Source organism: Oncorhynchus keta, chromosome 20 (assembly GCF_023373465.1).
Source record: "Oncorhynchus keta strain PuntledgeMale-10-30-2019 chromosome 20, Oket_V2, whole genome shotgun sequence".
Lineage (NCBI taxonomy): Eukaryota > Metazoa > Chordata > Actinopteri > Salmoniformes > Salmonidae > Oncorhynchus > Oncorhynchus keta.
In genome coordinates this window covers 797,101-816,473 of record NC_068440.1, presented here as the reverse complement: position 1 = coordinate 816,473, position 19,373 = coordinate 797,101, and the positions used below count along the sequence as shown (strand labels likewise).

The window sequence follows — 19,373 nt, the reverse complement described above, 5'->3', positions numbered from 1 at the left end:
GGCACCATCCCTATGATAAAGCATGGTGGTGGCAGCATCATGCTGTGGGGATGTTTTTCAGCGGCAGTGACTGGGGGACTAGTCAGGATGAAGGGAAATATGAATGGAGCAAAGTACAGAGAGATCATTGATGAAAACCTGCTCCAGAGCACTTGGGACATCAGACTGGGGCGAAAGTTCACCTTCCAACAGGACAACGACCCTAAGCACACAGCCAAGACAATGCAGGAGTGGCTTCAGCACAAGTCTTTGAATGTCCATGAGTGGCCCAGCCAGAGCCCAGACTATGCATGGAGGCTCCCCATCCAGCCTAACAGAACTTGAGAGGATCTGCAGTGAATAATGGGAGAAACTCCCCAAATCAGGTGTGCCAAGATTGTAGCTTCATACCCAAGACGATTTGAGGCTGTACTCCCTGCCAAGGTTCAACAAAGTACTGAGTAAAGGGTCTGAATACCGATGTAAATGTGATAATTCATTTTATTTTAGTTTTTGCAACCAAAAAAAAAATGTTTTTGCTTCGTCACTATACGGTATTGTGTGTAGATTGACGAGGGGGAAAAAACGATTTAATCAATTTTAGAATAAGGCTGTAAAGTAACAAAATGTCGATAAAGTCAAGGGGTCTGAATACTTCCGAATGCACTGTAGATCACTGGCTAGGCCTACTACAGTGTTATTGTGTATTGTGTTTGTACAGCAGTAGCAATTTGTTATGTGAAATATCTGATTCATTGAATCGCACTAAATTCTTATTGAGGCCACTCTTTTCACTAAGAGTTAACGTTTATTGCGCATGCTGCGACTACTGCAGTCCTTCTCACCCCGCCCCTTTATATTACAGTAGGCTATAGCAGAGACCCCTGAATCGACAGATTTTCAGAGGCTATTGCGATTCGGTAAAGGAAGGGTGGGAGACATCTGGGCGCTCGGGGGTCACATTAGCGCAGAATTTGGAACGGCGTGTGCACTTTCATGGTCGTTTACATTTAATTTCCTTAAATTTAAATGTCTCTCTTCCATTTGGATTCAATTTTCTATTATTAACGGCTATAGCCTCACGCGCGTGCGTCCAGTTTCAATAATCATATTGCGCAAACCCGATGACACATTAGGGTTTATTCCATCTATATACGCTGATCAGCCAGGAGTTATGAATTTCTATTTTGCAGTATTTGCCTTCATGGCACCGTGCATTTTTGTTATAGTAACAGTAGGGGTATCATGTATAATTCATCGAAGGAGGCAGAGTCGGCTTTGAAAACGCTCACTTCTATGATGGACGCTCTGGTTCGTATTAGTGTAAGTAATTCTATACTGTCTGTGGTCTGTGTTAACATGTTTTGTTGTTATTCTAGTCTATGACCTTTTATAGGCTAAATTAGATACATACAGGCAGTAACAGATTGCCACCATTTTTGTTCAGGTTTCTGATTTGCCCGCATTTTCCACCTGTCGGACCACCCTTATTACATCATAATTTGGTCTATAACCTCACAACATTCAAGCACAATATCTCATGCCATTCCAACATTTAACACGGCTCAATGTAACACATTGATATATATATATATTTTTTTATACGGGCCTTTCTATAGGCTATTTCTGGAAAATATATAGCCTCTTTCTCCTCAACCTGCCCATCACCCTATTCTTCTACCTTGAATGTGGTAATTAATTCGTTATGTTAGCCTAAATAGTACTAAACCTAGACATTAAGGAAACAGATATGCATGTTTTAAATAGTACTATAGCCAATACAAAATCGGAATCAGGTTGCTTGCTGTCTTGTGATGTTTGAGAACAGAATGTCGTACACCCATGTCGTATTGTGAATGTTTACAACTTCCCATTAGGCTACCATTTCAAATGTCCATTCAATTCTCCTGCATTTTTTTTTATATCAAGCTGCGTCCAAATATGTTAAAGCCTTCCAAATGTATTGAACCACTTAGGTAGACATACCATAGGCTTAATGAATTTTGGTGCACATTTCTCAGACAAAACTATAAGGTGCTTTATAATGGCTTGTGTAAAAACATGTAACTGCAACATTATACAAACTGGAAACAAAAAGAGAAACCATGCAAATAAAATGCCACACACTTTGTGGAGCTCCTGGGATAAGGGGGGACCAGGGATGCTCATCACCATGGAGACGGGATTCAGGCCAGGCCCATGGAGGCCTTTTGCTGCAGAGGGGGAGATAAGGCCAAGAAAGGAATGGCTCTATGTGTACGAATTCTCTGAAACCCTGCACATGTGTGAGATTCTCTACTTTCCACTAGAGGAAAGATTCACCTATTTTTAACGTTATATTATTTTGGTGCATCTCTGAGTGATGTTCTTTCAGTTCCCAGAGTCATTTCATGCTTCCATGTGTATCTGAGCTCTTGCCGAAATTTGGCAAAACGCATCATACCGTCTGTTTTTCTATATTTTGAAAGTGATATATCTTGAAAACTTGATTGATGACATGCAAAACATTTTGGGACTGATATCAACAGTTGATTAATGAAACAAATACCAAAATATAGTTTGCGTGGAATTGTCCTTGTGCACACCAACTTCTGTAAACTGTATGCGTTCTGGCGGAAGTCCATTAATTTCAACGGGAGGCAATCTGCCCTGCTGCGACTCATCTACTGGACTAGGTTGCAGTGTGTCGCATGTGTTGGATTTTTTTCAACTTGTGTGTTGCTTTGCCGTGCCGTTTCAGAAACAAAAGTAGATGAACCACAGAAGGTGCTGTGTGCGAAGATTTTTCTCTGAACGTTCTGAAAACATGACTTTAAATAGAACCACGAGGAAACCTCCAGGAAACATTATGCTTGAAGTACTGAAATTCCCATCTCAGAAACATACAGTATGGTTTTCTGAACATTATGTGCCAGCTGGGTATCCTGTACCCTTCACAGAACATTGTGGGTAGGGTGTAAGCAAAATAACCATAGGACAAACACGCGCTCACCTAGGTCTAAGACACATATGGTTCTCAGAACGTTATGTTCTTGCTGGGTTGTATCCTTTTTTTATGTCATAAAAATTACCCAGGGTTCTTATTTCTACTGTACAGAGGCTACATAATCATGTCAATACATTTGGTTGAGGGTTCAGAAGAGGGTGACTAAAGAGAAAAATGTGAAGGGAGGGGAGAGTGAGCAGCAGTTATATATATAAAACAGAGTTGCTGCAGATCTTACTTTTTTCCAGACCTTCGCTACCATCAGCCAAGGCGCCGAAGCCTCTGTACATGTGCCGGACCCCTCACTCCGCGCACAGTCTCAATCCACTGGTATTTGAGGATCTCTCTCACCAAAAGATAGTACTTTACACACATATATTTATTGTTTGTGAGTGTGTGATATGGGGGTTGGAGACATGTTTATTTTGACATTACAACAAAAAACTTTTATAAACAATGGCAACACTACCATGTTGCAGTGAGCCTTGCTGTTGGAAAACCACATCAGTGTCCAACTTTCGGCTGTCGCAGATTAACCTCCCCCGACTTCACTCCTCGACTTTTGTCTACAGTCGGTTGCTTTCACCTTACTACTGAATGTGCCATTAAAATAATTTGCATCTCACAAATCCTGAGCAGGGAGTTGAGGACCAATCAAATTAGATTCCGTCACTCTAGCAAAGAATGTGCCATCGTCCCTTCATTCTACAGTTTTGTTCTTTACTACACTTTTATGACCTGTATAATGTGTCAGAAAAATATCCCAATGGTTCATGCATTCAAAACAAGAGATGTAATCTCAGTTACCTGTGTGATATAATCGGTCTGACTAAACTGTTATCAATTTAACATGTCTATTCTGCGTATGGTAAACTCTTACTTATGTATGTGTACGTATGTACAGATGTTGTATCTTAACTTGATCACTCTACTGTCGTGGAGAATTTTCCTGCTGTCTGCTGTATATTGCCACAGTAGATTTGCCGTGGTAAACGAGGAAATATTTGATTTATATTGTAAGGAATGCTTGTCAAATATACTGAACAAATATATAAATGCAACATGCAATAATTTCATTGAGTCACAGTTCATATGAGGAAATCTGTCAATTGAATTAAATAAATTAGGCCCTTATCTATGGATTTCACATGACTTGGAATACAGATATGCATCTGTTGGTTACACATACCGTAACAAAATGGCCCTCAGGATCTCGTCCCGGTATTTTTGTGCATTCAAATTGCCATCGATAAAAACGAAATTGTGTTCATTGTCTGTAGCTTATGCCTGCCAATACCATAACCCCACCGCCCCCATGGAACACTCTGTTCACAACGTTGACATCGGCAAACCACTCGCCCACACGACGCCATACATGTGGTCTGCGGTTGTGAGGCCAAATTCTCTAACATGACTGTTACGGTTTTCTTCCGTCGTAAGAGAGGAGGACCAAAATGCAGCATGGTTATTCATAAACATCTTTAATGAAAGATGAAAATTACAAACAGTATATAAAAACAATAAACATGAAAAAACCAAACCAGCTCTATCTGGTGCAACAAACACAGAGACAGGAACAATCACCCACAAAACACTCAAAGAATATGGCTGCCTAAATATGGTTCCCAATCAGAGACAACGATAAACACCTGCCTCTGATTGAGAACCACTCTAGGCAACCATAGACTTACCTAGACGACTCTACTAAACACAACCCCATTAATCTACGAAAACCCCTAGACAAGACAAACACATAATCACCCATGTCACACCCTGGCCTGACCAAAATAATAAAGAAAACACAAAATACTAAGGCCAGGGCGTGACAATGACGTTGGAGGTGGCTTATGGTAGAGAAATTAACTATTGAAGAATTCAATTAGAATTGAAAGATAACTTTCAACAACAACCTTTCACACAAGCACTGATATTTAACCCTTCCTCCTAGGAGGAGTCTCCTCCTACACATCTGAACAGCCAATGCATCTTTGTTGCTAGACAGAACCATAGTGATATCTGTTCTTCCTCACTTTATCTTACCTGACCTCTACCCAAAAAGTGCTCACTCCTCCCCAACTCACAGCTGTCATGGTGCCTGGTACCAGACTGTCTTTTCTCCTCCCAGAGGATCCCTCCCATAGGATCCCTAATGGCTAACAATAGCATATCCTGAAATAATGTAAATGTGATACATTACCCTCTCTCCTTCAGTGACATGAATAAGTATATTTCATATTCTCAGAATCCAACAATAGAAAAAGTATTTTAGGGTGCGATGAGGTGATCAAATTACTAGCTAGACATTTTACGACTTCGGGTGTGTTCGTAAATTCAATCTGGAGTGCCAGAGTGCACTCTGGGCGTTCATAAATTCAGAGCGCTGTCAGATTGTTCATTCTTTTCCCTCTCGGAGTGTTCAGAGCGCACACTGGCCGAGGAGTAGGGTTGATCCTATCATTCTGATCATCACAACGGCAGTCAAGCACACAACAAGCTAACTGGCTTTTTTTTACATTGTACATACATACATTTTCCTCGCCCTAGCAGAGCTGGTTAGGCTGTTTTCATGTTATCCAGAGCGTTGGTGACTGTACTTCAGGCAAAAATGTAATGATATTTTGCCAATGTTTACTGACCCCGGCCATATTCAACGGGTGTTGAGCGTTTGTAAATTCATCAGTTATTCTGCGCTCTGGCACACTCAGGCGAGAGTACTCTGAAATCAGAGTAAATAGCCAGAGTGAATTTATGTCCATTGAGAACGCATAACGACTATACCACTTAGCTAAGAATGACGTGATTTATCAAGTCAATAAACATTGGGTAGTTAGTTAGATATCATATGGTTAATATACTGGCAATTAGTAGCCAACTAACATTAGGTAGCTAGCTAGCGATGCACCCTGTATTATCGGCATATTTAAAATCGTTTAAGAAATATATTACCTTCAACAGTGTTTTCTTGTGATCAAGCCATCAATGTTTTGTGATTATTGGTGTCGTAAAAATGTTAGCTAACGGGTTAGCAATTATCATGTTTGACATTTCAGTGGAAATACTACTATTATCAGCGGTAAGCGGTGTGTATTATCAGCATACGGTCCCCAGTTAATGGCCACCTTAATATTTTGTTCAATTACAAGATATATCTGTTTAATTTTGTTCAAAAAAAGAGAAACCAACCTTGTATCTGAAGTGTTTACTAGATAGTTGACTAGTTCCCCCTCCGATGTTGGAGGAAAATGAGCTAACACACCAGTAGTTAAAGCAATGAATTTGTATCCGGTCTCGCTGGACTCCGGCCGCATGTTTTCCGCCATTATTTAAATGTGAAAACGTTGTGAAGCCACGCCCATTTTCTGAAGAATTGCATTATTGGCCCTAAAAGCACGGAAATTGTAACAGCGTTCTTCGTTTGGTGAATGAGAGTCGGACCGAAATGCAGCGTAGTGGTTACTCATGTCTTTAATGAAAGGAAAAAAGCGATACATGAAATAACTATACAAATACGAAAACAACAAACGGAACGTGAAACCTATTACAGCCTAATCTGGTGAAACTACACAGAGACAGAAACAATCACCCACAAAATACAAAGCGAAACCAGGTTACCTAAATACGGTTCCCAATCAGAGACAACGAGAATCACCTGACTCTGATTGAGAAACGCCTCAGGCAGCCAAGCCCATACAACACCCCTACTCAGCCGCAATCCCAATAATACAAAAACCTTCACTTTTCCAAAAGTCTTGATGGAGTTCCCACATATTCTGAACAATTGTTGGCTGTTTTTCCTTCACTCTGTAGTCCAACTCATCCCAAACCATCTCAATTGGGTTGAGGTCAGGGGATTGTGGAGGCCAGGTCATCTGATGCAGCACTCCATCACTCTCCTTCTTGGTCAAATAGCCATTACACAACCTGGTGTGTTGGGTCATTGTCCCGTTTAAAAACGCAAACCAGATGGGATGGCGTATCGCTGCAGAATGCTGTGGTAGCCATGTTGGTTGCCTTGAATAAATAAAAAAATTCACAGACCGTGCCACCAAAAATGCACCCCCACACCATCACACCTTCTCCTCCATGCTTAACGGTGGGAAGTACACATGCGGAGACTCACACGGCGGTTGGAACCAACAATCTCAAATTGGGACTCATCAGACCAAAGGACAAATTTCCACCAGTCTAATGTCCACTGATTGTGTTTCTTGGCCCAAGCAAGTCTCTTCTTATTATTGGTGTCCTTTGGTAGTGTTTTTTTGTAGCAATTCAACCATGAAGGCCTGATTCACGCAGTCTACTCTAAACAGTTGATGTTGAGATGTGTCTGTTACTTGAACTCTGTGAAGCATTTATTTGGGCTGCAATTTCTGAGGTTGGTAACTTATCCTCTGCAGCAGAGGTAACTCTGGGTCTTTCTTTCCTGTAGCAGTCCTCGTGATAGCCAGTTTCATCATATCGGTTGATGGTTTTTGCGACCTCATTTGAAGAAACTTTCAAAGTTCTTGAAATGTTCCGCATTGACTGACCTTCATGTCTTAAAGTAATGGTGGACTGTCATTTCTGTTTTCATATTTGAGCTGTTCTTGCCATAATATGGACTTGGTCTTTTACCAAATAGGGATATCTTCTGTATACCACTCCTATCTTGTCACAACACAACTAATTGGCTCAAATGCATTAAGAAGGAAAGAAATTCCACAAATTAACTTTTAACAAGGCACACCTGTTAATTGAAATGCATTCCAGGTGACTACCTCGTGAAGCAGGTTGAGAGAATGCCAAAAATGTGCAAAGCTGTCATCAAGGCAACGGGTGGCTACTTTTTTGGTTACTACATAATTCCATATGTGTTATTTCATAGTTTTGATGTCTTCACTATTATTCTACAATATAGAAAATAGTCAAAATAAAGACAAACCCTTGAATGAGTAGGTGTGTCCAAACTTTTGACTGGTACTGTATAATAAAACAATTGATTTTCCATAACGAAAAATACATATACCCCCTACAAATATGTAAATGTATTCTAATACACATAAGAATTCACACAAGACGCGTTGTAACCTGCACGTAGCCTAAATCAAATCAAAATCAAATCAAATTGTATTTGTCACATACACATGGTTAGCAGATGTTAATGCGAGTGTAGCGAAATGCTTGTGCTTCTATTTCCGAGAAAGCAGTAATACCAACAAGTAATCTAACTAACAATTCCAAAACTACTGTCTTATACACAGTGTAAGGGGATAAAGAATATGTACATAAAGATATATGAATGAGTGATGGTACAGAGCAGCATAGGCAAGATACAGTAGATGGTATCGAGTACAGTATATACATATGAGATGAGTATGTAAATACATATGAGATGAGTAGCCTACAATGTTGATACAGTATTGCATCATATACAAACACTGCTTCCTGCTGCCACTTGGCGGCGATTAAAAATATGTATTTAGATATTCAAATCCCCCTGCTGCAGGATTATTTTCCTCCTGTGACGAAAGTGGTCAAATTAAGATCCGACATCTGTACGTACATACTTACTTACTTAGTTAGTCCTCTTCATTCCTATGCAGAACATAAGGCATTCCAAATGTAAGCTACTTGCCTAGTATCCTACTTATAATAGTTTCCACCCCCAGGATCACGATCAGTCACAGACACCAGAGCACAACCCACACCTCTGGAAGCCTCCCTGGGAGCTCTCATCATGACAAACCACAAGCACGCTGGCAGTGGAGATGCCAAGACCCTCATTAAGAAAGAGCTAACCAACCTCATCAAGGCTAAGCCGCCAAACATTGCTGGGGTGAGTCATTGCAACACCTCGGGCCAGTTTCCCGGACACCGATTAAGCCTATAGTCCTGGACTAAAAAGCACTTTCAAAAATGAAGATCCATTGAGCATGCTTTTTTTTTAAGTCCAGGACTAGCCTTAATTTGTGCCTGGGAAACCGTTCCCTTATGAGATAGAAAACGCTATTCTAATGCCATTTTTTTATTGTTAAAGATGCAGACCGGGATCTTAAGCACTGACAAATTCGTAACATATTTTACGAATTGGAATTTGCAGGACGTAACATATATGAAATGGATGAAGTAGTACACCATTTTTTTTCAGGGACCCGTTTTTGCTCGAGCACTACTTTCAAAACTACAGACTGGAATTATGCAAAAGCTCTGGAGCGTCACTTTAAATGCGTCATGATTTTAAGAAAAAAATCCACTTGAAATGAAGTTTTATTGAACTTTGACTGATTCTGTATTGCAGTCCTAGCCATTCGGTGTGAATGACAATTAAATACAGAAATCCTAATATATTGTGTCTTTCTTGTGATCCTATATTACATTGACATAAGCAGAAGGGTGGTCCTGAAGTGGGGCACCTGATGACAATGCTGGACCAGGACGCTGACGGCTCCATGAACTTCAAGAAGTACATCACCTTGATTGGATCCCTTACATGTGCAACTGTGCCCTAGCGGGAAAATGCCAGCTTCCATCTGCTTTGTGCAGTGTATTACATTACACTTGTGCAGCCCAGTACATAATTGGAAATGTATCATTTGATTCAACGCAATTCCCCCCTTCTGCAAATCAAATATGTATCTGTTCAGATTTTTGGTCTCTGGATAAGCTACCAACATTCTCATCTCCGGAGCATTTAAAAAACTCCAATATTTCCCTTTGGATCATGGCACTTGCTTTCATGACTGTTACTTAAGTCAGCAAGTTGTGCGATAAGCCTACTCACTGCTGCGTGTGTTGGTGGCTTGATGGCGCATGTTTTGATAGGCCTACCTTGAACCCATGTTATCCAGATCTATTTAAACAGCTTACAACAGAAATAGAATTAGCCCTACTATTGTAATGCATGAATGCAATGCAATTCCCCCCTCCTGCATATCAAAATGGGTCTGGATTTACCGGTAATATTCTCAACTTCAGAGCATAAAAAAAACTCCCATAGGCCTATTTCCTGTGGGATCAGGCGCATGCTATGTTTTAATAGGCCCACCAAGAACCCATGTTATCTATATCTATTATTAAACAGTAGGCCTGTAGGCTAGTGCTGGTCCTGCATGTCCGATGCGCAAGATGCACCTCCAAATTGGAAGTGAGAATGTCATTTTCACTTCTCCAGTGTGGGCTGACTAATCTACCAGCTCACGTTTGTTGCCTATGTTGTAGGCCTAGTGTTAGTTTGACTCATTGTGTACAGTACTTTGCTTTATTTGACAGCATTATTTTAAAGGATTTGAGGGTTAGTTTAAGAGTTGGGGAAAACAGGGCAATGAGTCATTAGATCAGCCATTGAAGATTTTATGCACAGGGAATAGGCTGCTATAAACCCATAGCACTGTTGATAGTATACCTTGGATACTGTGGATTGCTGCATGTTGCATACATGAGGTGTATAAACCCTGGATGACTGACAGGGGGCGCTGTATTGAAGTCACCTCACAGCCATCTTGGCATCTCTGCAATGTAAAACATATTTTTGAAGATATAGAAATGCATTTATTAATGTCTACATTCGTTTCCTGACACATTTATTATATTACAGACACCATAATGCACACTTTTAAATTGTATTATGTGAGCTAAACATATACATATATATATATATATTACAAAATCCTTAAAGTATATATTTTTGGAGAGTACTAATGGTACTGTCCCCAACAACAACAACAAAAATATTTAAATAGCCGTGGGAAGTAGGGGTGCTGCAGATAGATTTACAATAAAAAAAAGTGTTAATAAAAATACATGTTTTTTAAAGAAAATTAAAAATGTGTTTATCACTAGGCCTTTATTACTCCTGTATGAGAGGAGCAGAGAAAAAAACTTGTTATCAGCAGAGCCCGCAGAAATGCCTCCTTTCTTTCACCATTCATTGTTCCCATAGGGGGATTTTACAACCACTTCAAACAAGGTCTGTGTTTCATGTAGGCTTTCCCTGGCGTGACATTTCATGTAGGCTTTCCCTGGCGTGACATTTCATGTTGGCTTTACCTGGCGTGACATTTTGATAACCGTGTAAATCTCTCTCGGACAAGGTGACTTTTATCAATATATTCGGCTCTATTTACCCCCAGATTCTAAAGTACTAATTAGCCTCAAAGGCCACATATGACAACCTACAAATCCCTGTAAACTCCTGCGAGTCATCTCTAGCTGACACCTTTGCTGTCAGATAGCTAACTACTAGCTACTGTGTTAGAGCTGGGCTGAGACAAAACCCTTCCAACACTCCTGCTCTTCAGGACTTCCTGTAATGACTGAAACAGACCAAAGCAGGAGAATAGTATTCCGGGTTGAAACAGTTTACCCAGTTGAGAGGTGATAAGACTCAGGCATACCCATTGGTAAGGTTTGCAATTTGGCATCAATTACATGACAGTTATTCTACCTAAAAAACACACGTGTGAATACCAATTACCTTTCACATTGGTAGTTACAGTCTTGTCCCATCTCTGCAACACACATACGGACTCGGGAGAGGCGAATGTTGAGAGCCATGCCTCCTCAGAAAACACAACCCCACCAAGCCACACTGCTTCTTGACACAATGCACGCTTAACCCGGAAACCAGCTGCACCAATGTTTCAGAGGAAACACTGTAGACCTGGCAACTGTGTTAGCGTGCATGCGACCACTGGAGTCGCTAGAGCACGATAGGACAAGGACATCCCGGACGGAAAACCCTCCACTAACCCAGACGACACTGGCCCAATTGTGCGTCGCCCCATGGGTCTCCCGGTTGCGGCCTGGTATCGTACCAGGATCTGTAGTAAGGCAGCTAGCACTGCGATGCCATAGACTGCTGTGTCACTCTGGAGGCTCCAATTCCAATTAATTTTAACCACATTATAACAAGTAGGACTAAATAAGGTTACATAACCTTGTCTAGTAGCTTTACTAATAATTTGCTGTCCAGTGTATAACAGCAAACAGATCAATGTCTTCCCGAAGTAAAGTAAGTAGAAAGTTGACTCAAGAGAAGCTAATCAGTCAAAAACTCTCAAAAAGCCAGACCAAAATAATACAGCTAGCTAGCTAAACTAACTACAAGTCAAGTAGTAGGTTACTGGAAATAGGCTTCCCACCCCCGACCCCTCACCCACAGACACAAACAAACATGATCAAGAATGCCTAGCTTCATCATCAAAGTTAATTAGCTAGTTAACTAGCAAGCTAGACTGTTGGTTTATAAAAGCCAAAGAAAGCTAACGTCGTTGTTAGGAATTTCTCATGCATTTAAATATCAAAACAAATAGATGGCTAATGTAACCAGTCTACACTTAGGCTCCCAAGTGGCGCAGTGGTCTAAGGAATTGCATCTCAGCTAGAGGCGTCACTATAGACAACCTGGTTTGAATCCAGACTGTATCACAACCGGCAGTGATTGAGAGTCCCATAGGGCGGCGCACAATTGGCCCAGCATCGTCTGAGTTTGGCCGGTGTAGGCCATCATTGTAAATAATAATTTTTTCTTAACTGACTTGCCTAGTTAAATAAAGGTTAAATTAAATTTAGAAAATGGCTAACTAGCTAACCATTAGCTAGCCTACAACTCAATGTCTTACAGGAACGAGCTCACTGGCCAAGCACACACACGTTCGGGGATGGTCCGATCACTTCTGACACCGATTTAATGAAACAGACAGGGAGCAGGTCTCGAACCCTCAACCTTCTGGCCCGAAGTCCAGCGCACCATCGGCTGTGCCCCAAAAGCATGCTCGAGCGGCAGAGTCGATATCTACGCTTATAAACCCAGGGTCGTTACAGTATTGATAAAAGTAGACTTGTCTGAGAGTTATTTACACAGTTCTCAAAAACACAGTTATCAAAGTGTTTCTAAAATCCCCCATGGGAAAAAGTAATGGTGGAAAAACGATTGGAACCGTTTCCATGTTTGACCACTAGGTTTTTATAGGTATTATGACTCATACTGTGATACTTTATGGCCAATACATAGCATCAGCAATTCAGGGTTTATATACATAAATGGTTGCATATTAAGGGTGTGTTCGTAAATTCACTCTAGAGTGTCAGAGAGCACTTGGAGTGTGCTCTGGGCGTTCGTAAATTCAGAGTGTTGTCAGATTGTCCATTTGTAAATTCAGAGCTGGTCCGAGTGTTCTGACCTCACCCATTTTACTCGCCCTAGCAGAGCTGGTTAGGATGTTTTCATGTTATCGAGAGCGTTGGTGATGATAACTGTGACACTGGCAACAACTGAATTACGTTTTTTTGCCGACGTTTACTGATATCGGTCATAGTGAACGGGTGTTGCAGGTTCATAAATGCATCAGTTATTCTGCGCTCTGGCACACTCAGACGAGTGCTCAGAAATCGGAGAAAATAACCAGAGTGAATTTACGAACTCACCCTAATATTACTATTGTGATGTATAATTGCTATGGTAATTTGGAATATCCAGTCAATGAGCATTAGGGGTAATGTAGTCATTATACAGAATCTACATTGCAAGTGCTCACAAGTGCTTACATCATTTACATTGTAACAGCATGGTATCCCAGGGAAAAAAATGGAAAATAAACAAAAATACAAAACACAGGAGGACATGTTTCTTTTAAGCCTAAAATTAAGAAATTCATCGCAAAATCAACTGCAGTTTAGAGGCTTAAGGTATAGATGCCACATTAATAAATGCCTGTTTAATTTGAATTTGTTTGTCCAGGTGTTTTCTTTGTGAATAAGGTTTTTGTTTTGTAGAATGAGGAATTTATAAGGAATAAACGTTTGTGTCAATGACATATGTACCAGTAGGCTAATTAATATGTAACAATAATATTATGCGGTGACACCATTTCCTTGTACTATAAGGATAGTTGAGATCAAATTGCATTAACATGGTTGCATTGGTTATGCTAGTAAATGAATGAAACTGTTTCCTATAAAAGTATAGCCTAACTAGTGTGTCTTTCTGAAATTCTGTCAAAATCAGCAAAAGCATGGTAGGCTATCTGTCCTGTCCCAGTATGGCGTCTGTGAGCGCACAGGCAGCGCCATTGAAACACACCGTTGCGAACTCTCTAGGCCTACATCTCTATGGGGACAACGGGAAATAATAGGGAAGTGGGTAGACTCTCGTTTCATGAATAATCAGTAAAATTAACGAATGTATAAAATATGAATGACTATGTATAGCTTTGTAAGACTATAAATGTCTAATCACCCATGTTTGGAGGAGTTAGAATGTCTGTTCCCCTGCTTTTGGGAGGAGCTAGCGACTTCCAGCAATTGTGCTAAAATAACGGGTTGGCTGGATATGCTAACTTGAATAATCTCCAAACTGCATGCAGAGACATTCAAATGGTAGGTCTATACCTGCGTTCGTCTGACTCTGGGTAAGTAGAAAAACGACTTAAACAAATATAGTAGGCGACAGTATGAAGTTTGGCATAAACTGCTTCTCCAATAGAAATCCCACTTCTGATACCGGTGTACCGAACGGCGGGAAGGGAAGAGAAAGGCAAACACACCCTGGTGCATGCCTGGGTTGAGAGGCAAACACCCTCGCGGTAATAGGGTTAATTAAGTCACTCGGTCGGAATTGTAACATGGCTCATATACTGGAGGATCGCTACAAAATGTTTTATCTTTGCCGTTAATAAATTGACAAAAGACCCAACGACGTTTGTAAAGCGTTTTTTGGGGGGGCACGCGTTGATGAATATTTGCAATCCCACTTGACAGTGGCGAACCCACTGTCTTTTCCCCGGTGAACAGGAGTCATTTATTTTGTATCCTAAAATATCAACGTAATTGAGGCCACTTTAACAGGGTTTATTAGGCTACACATTCTCAGGCTATGTAGTCAGTTTACCCCCACCCCATTATATTACAGTGTAACCAGCCAGCAACAGCAGAGACAGAAATCCCTGAATCGCGGTAGATTTGCCAAAATTGATGCGATTGCGATTCGGTAAAGGACGTCTGAGCGGGGAGGATCCCCCCAAGCGCATAATCTGGCAGCACTTGGAATTGTACATTTTAGTGATCGGATGATCGTTGTGGCTACATTTGATTTCGTTGCAAATGTATTTTCTCTCTTCCATTTGGCTTCATTTTTCTATTGGGTTGCAGGCCTATAATGTAGTCTATAGCCTTACTTGCTTGCGTCCAGTTCCAATCTTACTGCGCAAAACAGATGCCTTATTAGGGCAAGGCCTACTTCAGCTAAATTAACTGATCTTCCAGGATTTATGAATATCTATTTTGCAATATTTGCCTTTATGGCACCTGTTGTTATTGTTATGATAACGGTAGGGGTGTCATGTGTAATTCATCGAAGGAGGCACAGTCGGATTGAACGCTCGCTTCAATGATGGACGCTCTGGTTCGTGAGTAGCCTGTGTCTGTGGTCGTGTCAGTGTGTGTTTTGTCTGTGTTTACATGTTTTGTTGTTTTCCCGTTGTAGTTATAGCCTATGACATTTTATAGGCTAACGATGATGCATGCAGACAAATCTCCCCCTCACCCCTCCTTGTGGCGGGGCAGAAATACCCCCCCCCCTTTCAGTTTCTATCCTCTCCGGGAGCATCGCTCCGATAACCATGGAAGAACCCTTCCTATCATGGCGGCTAGATTCCAGGTGAAGGTAAGAAATGCGCTGTTCTGGAAAACAAGCTGGTGAGAGACAGACGTCGCATTGCACAGCAATTTGCGCTGAAATAGGCTATTTGGACAAATTGCTGGTCTACATCAGTGTATTTTAGCGTAGCATGCACTGTAAAAAAAGGGGGGGGAAATAAGTATTGTTGTTTTTAAGGTAATATACTGTCTGCCATTTACCTGTACTGTTAAAGCAACGTTTAGACCTATTTGGAATTTATGGTAGGCTAACATACTGTACTTATTCCCCCCCATTAACTTACAGGTAACTGGCTGACAGTAAGTTAGGGGAGACCGGGGATGGATGTAACATGGGTTGATTGTAACACTCTCAATATCTTCAATCAGGAACAAATTAGAATCACGACTCACTGCGCACATGCTGTTTAATCCTCAACTCTCATGTGAAGAAGTAAGACCCGGTGATAGATTTTATTATCACAAATCTGATTTTGAGGCAAGAAAGTACTTTTTTGCAGATGGTATCACCTGCTTTGTAGTTTGATTCACCAAACGTATATCAGGTTTATAACCAGTGTGTGTAGATATTTTTTATGTAAGTCAGCAATGCTAGAGTTTTAATATGTAGCTAAAATTAAGCTAGCTGAAGACCGCAAAGGGTCATGGTTAGTTGTAACAAGGCTAAGGAGGTCTGGGTGCAGTTGTAGGAATATAAATGATGGGCCCACCAAGCCTGTATCCCAAGACTACCATACCACTGTCCCAACTGTGACTCTGTTTGAATGAACATGTACAACACACACACACACGCTCTGTCTTTCTCAAACTCACTCATTCACTCACCCTCACACACACATGTTTTTGTTAAAAAAGTTAATGGAGCATAAAAATAATACACATTTTATGATTTGTATTATTATTTTGTTATTTCTGCCACACAAAATGTTAAACATGGCAATGTTGTTCTCATGTTCTCAAAAAATACCTTAAATATTTTGTTGCATGTCATGATTTATGCAATTTTTCAAACTGTTACATTTGACCCTAATCCCTGTTACCACTGTCCTGGGAGGTGGGGTAAATTGTAACATTTCACTCCTTGCATTTGAGACAAAGTCACACCGTGTCTGTTTGATTTAGAGAGACAATACCTACACTAATATGTAGCAGACAGATGATGTAAGTTGTTCGTATCTCATTTTGAATATAGTAGCTGAAACAATCTCTGAAGAATTAACAATAATGCAAAAAGTGTTATAACCATCCCTTGTCTACCCTACCTAAAAATAACATGATTTTTTTTACAGTGTGGATATTCCTTGTTTAATCGGCCACTTAGACTGAAGCGTAAAATATAACATTGACCAATAGGGTAGAATGCAGGAATTTATCAAATAAACCATTTAAAAATACTTTTTGAAAACAACACATTATTCTTCATGCATGTGTCATTTTGAACACTCATCTACATAGGGTACAGCTGTGTGACTGTTAATGATTATTTCCTAAAGATGTACTGTTCATAATTATTTGGTTCTTTACTAGACCCACACTACTTTTTCAGAAAAATATTTGAAATAGCGCCAACATTAATTTACATGCATTCGAAACACGAGTTGAAAAGCCTGTGTGATACCTGTGTGGTATCATAGGTCTGAGTAAACTCTTATCAATTTATCATGGATATTCTGCATGTAGTAAGCACTTACATGATGTACTTTACTTACTTACTTTATTCCTATGCAGAACATAAGGCATTCCAAATGTAAGCTGCTTGCCTAGTATCCTACTTATAATAGTTTCCACCCCCAGGATCACCGTCAGTCTCAGACACCATGGCACAGCCCACACCCCTGGAAACCTCCCTGGGAGCCCTCGTCATGACATTCCACAAGCACGCTGGCAGTGGAGATGCTGAGACCCTCAGCAAGAAAGAGCTAACCAACCTCATCAAAGAGGAGTTGCCCAACATAACTGGGGTGAGTCAATGCAACAACTCGGGCCAGTTTCCCAGACCCCCATTAAAAGCTTATCATCCTGGACTAAAAAGCACTTTCAATTAAGATTGTCCATTGAGCATGCTTTAAAAAAAAGATGTAATCTGCAGTGAGGAAACAGCAATGTGGTATAAAAAAAGAAATACAGTGCATATTCTGTTGTTCTATCGAGCCGACCTGGTCTCAGAGCATTTCGTATTATACTGTACGTAAGACTGATAAGCTCCATTTAGAATGATATGTTACATTTGGTATGGTTACATAAGACAGATGGTTACTTAAGGCAAAAAAAATCAAAGGAGGGTGCTTTGGTGGGCGTATAACGCGATTGTCTAGCAACCCAAAGGTTGCGAGTTTGAGTCTCATCCCGGACAACTTTAGCATTTTAGCTAATTAGAAACACATCAACTACTTACTATTTTTTAGCTACTTTTCAACTACTTAGTATGTTAGCTAACCCTTCCCCTAACACTGACCTTAACCCTATAATGTAACTCCTAAACTTAACCTTAACCCTTAACCCCTAGCCTAGCTAACGTTAGTGATCTAGCTGAAGTTAGCCACATAGCTCAAATTCGTAACATAGCATACATTTGCAAATTCGTAACATAATATAAATAATAATAATAAATAATATTAACATATTGCATGTTTTGCAACTTGTAACATATAATACCAATTGTAATTCGTAAAACATATACAAAATGAGTGATGACATCCACAAATGAATACATACCAAATGAAAGAAAAATGAAGTATTCCAGCTTTACAGTCCAGGACTAGGCTTAATCTATGTTTGGGAAACTGGTCCCTCATGAGACAGCGAATGCTATTCTAATGCTACTTTTAATTGTCAAGTGTTGTGCTTTTAATAAAAAATGCACTTGAAATAAAGCTTGATTGTGATCGACTGATGCTTTATTGCATGGAGTCTCATTCATTCAGGACTAATGACAGCAAAGTAAAGAAATATTCATGTATTGTGTCTTCCTTGTGTTCTAATCCCCTGCTTATGTTCTCTTGACATGAGTGAAGTGACAACAAAATACAGAAGTCCTAATATATTGTGTCTTCCTTGTGATCCTATATTACATTGACATGAGCAGAAGGGTGGTCCTGACATGGGTGAGCTGATGACAATGCTAGACCACGACGGTGATAGCGCTGTGGACTTCAAGGAGTACATCACCCTGATTGAATCCCTTGCCTGCATGTGCAACTGCTTCCTGGAAGGGAAAATGTATCTTCTATCTGCTTTCTGCAGTGTATTGCATTAGGCCTGCATGTCACATTAATAATGTCTCATATCTCATTGAGTGAATTGCATACACGCCTTCCTCGGGTGTCCACGTGCATGCCCGTATGCACACATAGACGCAAAGAGTTGCATAACTCTGCAACAATTATAAGACTGATCCTCAAATACATGCACCCAGGTGGATTCTCTTGTCAGAATTTGGCTCAATTGGTAGTGCATGGCGCTTGCTATGCCAGGGTAGTGGGATTGATTCCGGGTACCATCCGTACGTAAAATATATGCATGACTAAGTCGCTTTGGATAAAAGCGTCTGCTAAATTACATATATTATTATATATTAAGCTATTAAGATCTAAGGAATGCTGCTACACAGAGCATGTGAGATAGTAAACAGGATGTGTAGGCTATTTATTTACTGTGTTGTGCATGTACAGTAATTCAATCAGTCTGTTTGGAATTATTGATATGTTTTGTCTTTACTGCCTTTACTGCTAATAAATGGGGAAAAGACCCAACCAAAGATTCACGTTGGTGAAGC

The 19,373-nt window shown here is 40.4% G+C and overlaps 1 protein-coding gene across 4 annotated transcripts; it reads left to right on the top strand.

The window, feature by feature from the left end:
* The first annotated feature begins 1,283 nt into the window (after window positions 1-1,283).
* Window positions 1,284-19,359, top strand: LOC118399106 (protein S100-A2-like). Of its 4 annotated transcripts, none has more exons than XM_052471871.1 (3): window positions 1,284-1,290; window positions 17,393-17,559; window positions 18,684-19,359. In XM_052471871.1, the coding sequence occupies exons 2-3, from the start codon at window positions 17,416-17,418 to the stop codon at window positions 18,852-18,854; spliced, it is 315 nt and encodes a 104-aa protein (XP_052327831.1). In that variant the 5' UTR covers window positions 1,284-1,290; window positions 17,393-17,415; the 3' UTR covers window positions 18,855-19,359. The 4 variants fall into 4 exon arrangements, with proteins under 4 accessions (XP_052327831.1, XP_035650797.1, XP_035650798.1 ...); XM_035794904.2 differs by lacking the exon at window positions 1,284-1,290 and adding an exon at window positions 14,276-15,348; XM_035794905.2 differs by lacking the exon at window positions 1,284-1,290 and adding an exon at window positions 14,345-15,344.
* The last annotated feature ends 14 nt before the right edge of the window (window positions 19,360-19,373 follow it).

Coding starts and splice junctions, on each gene's coding strand:
- LOC118399106 (XM_035794904.2), top strand. Junction 17,560..18,683: donor AGTTGCCCAACATAACTGGG/GTGAGTCAATGC, acceptor TGACATGAGCAG/AAGGGTGGTCCTGACATGGG.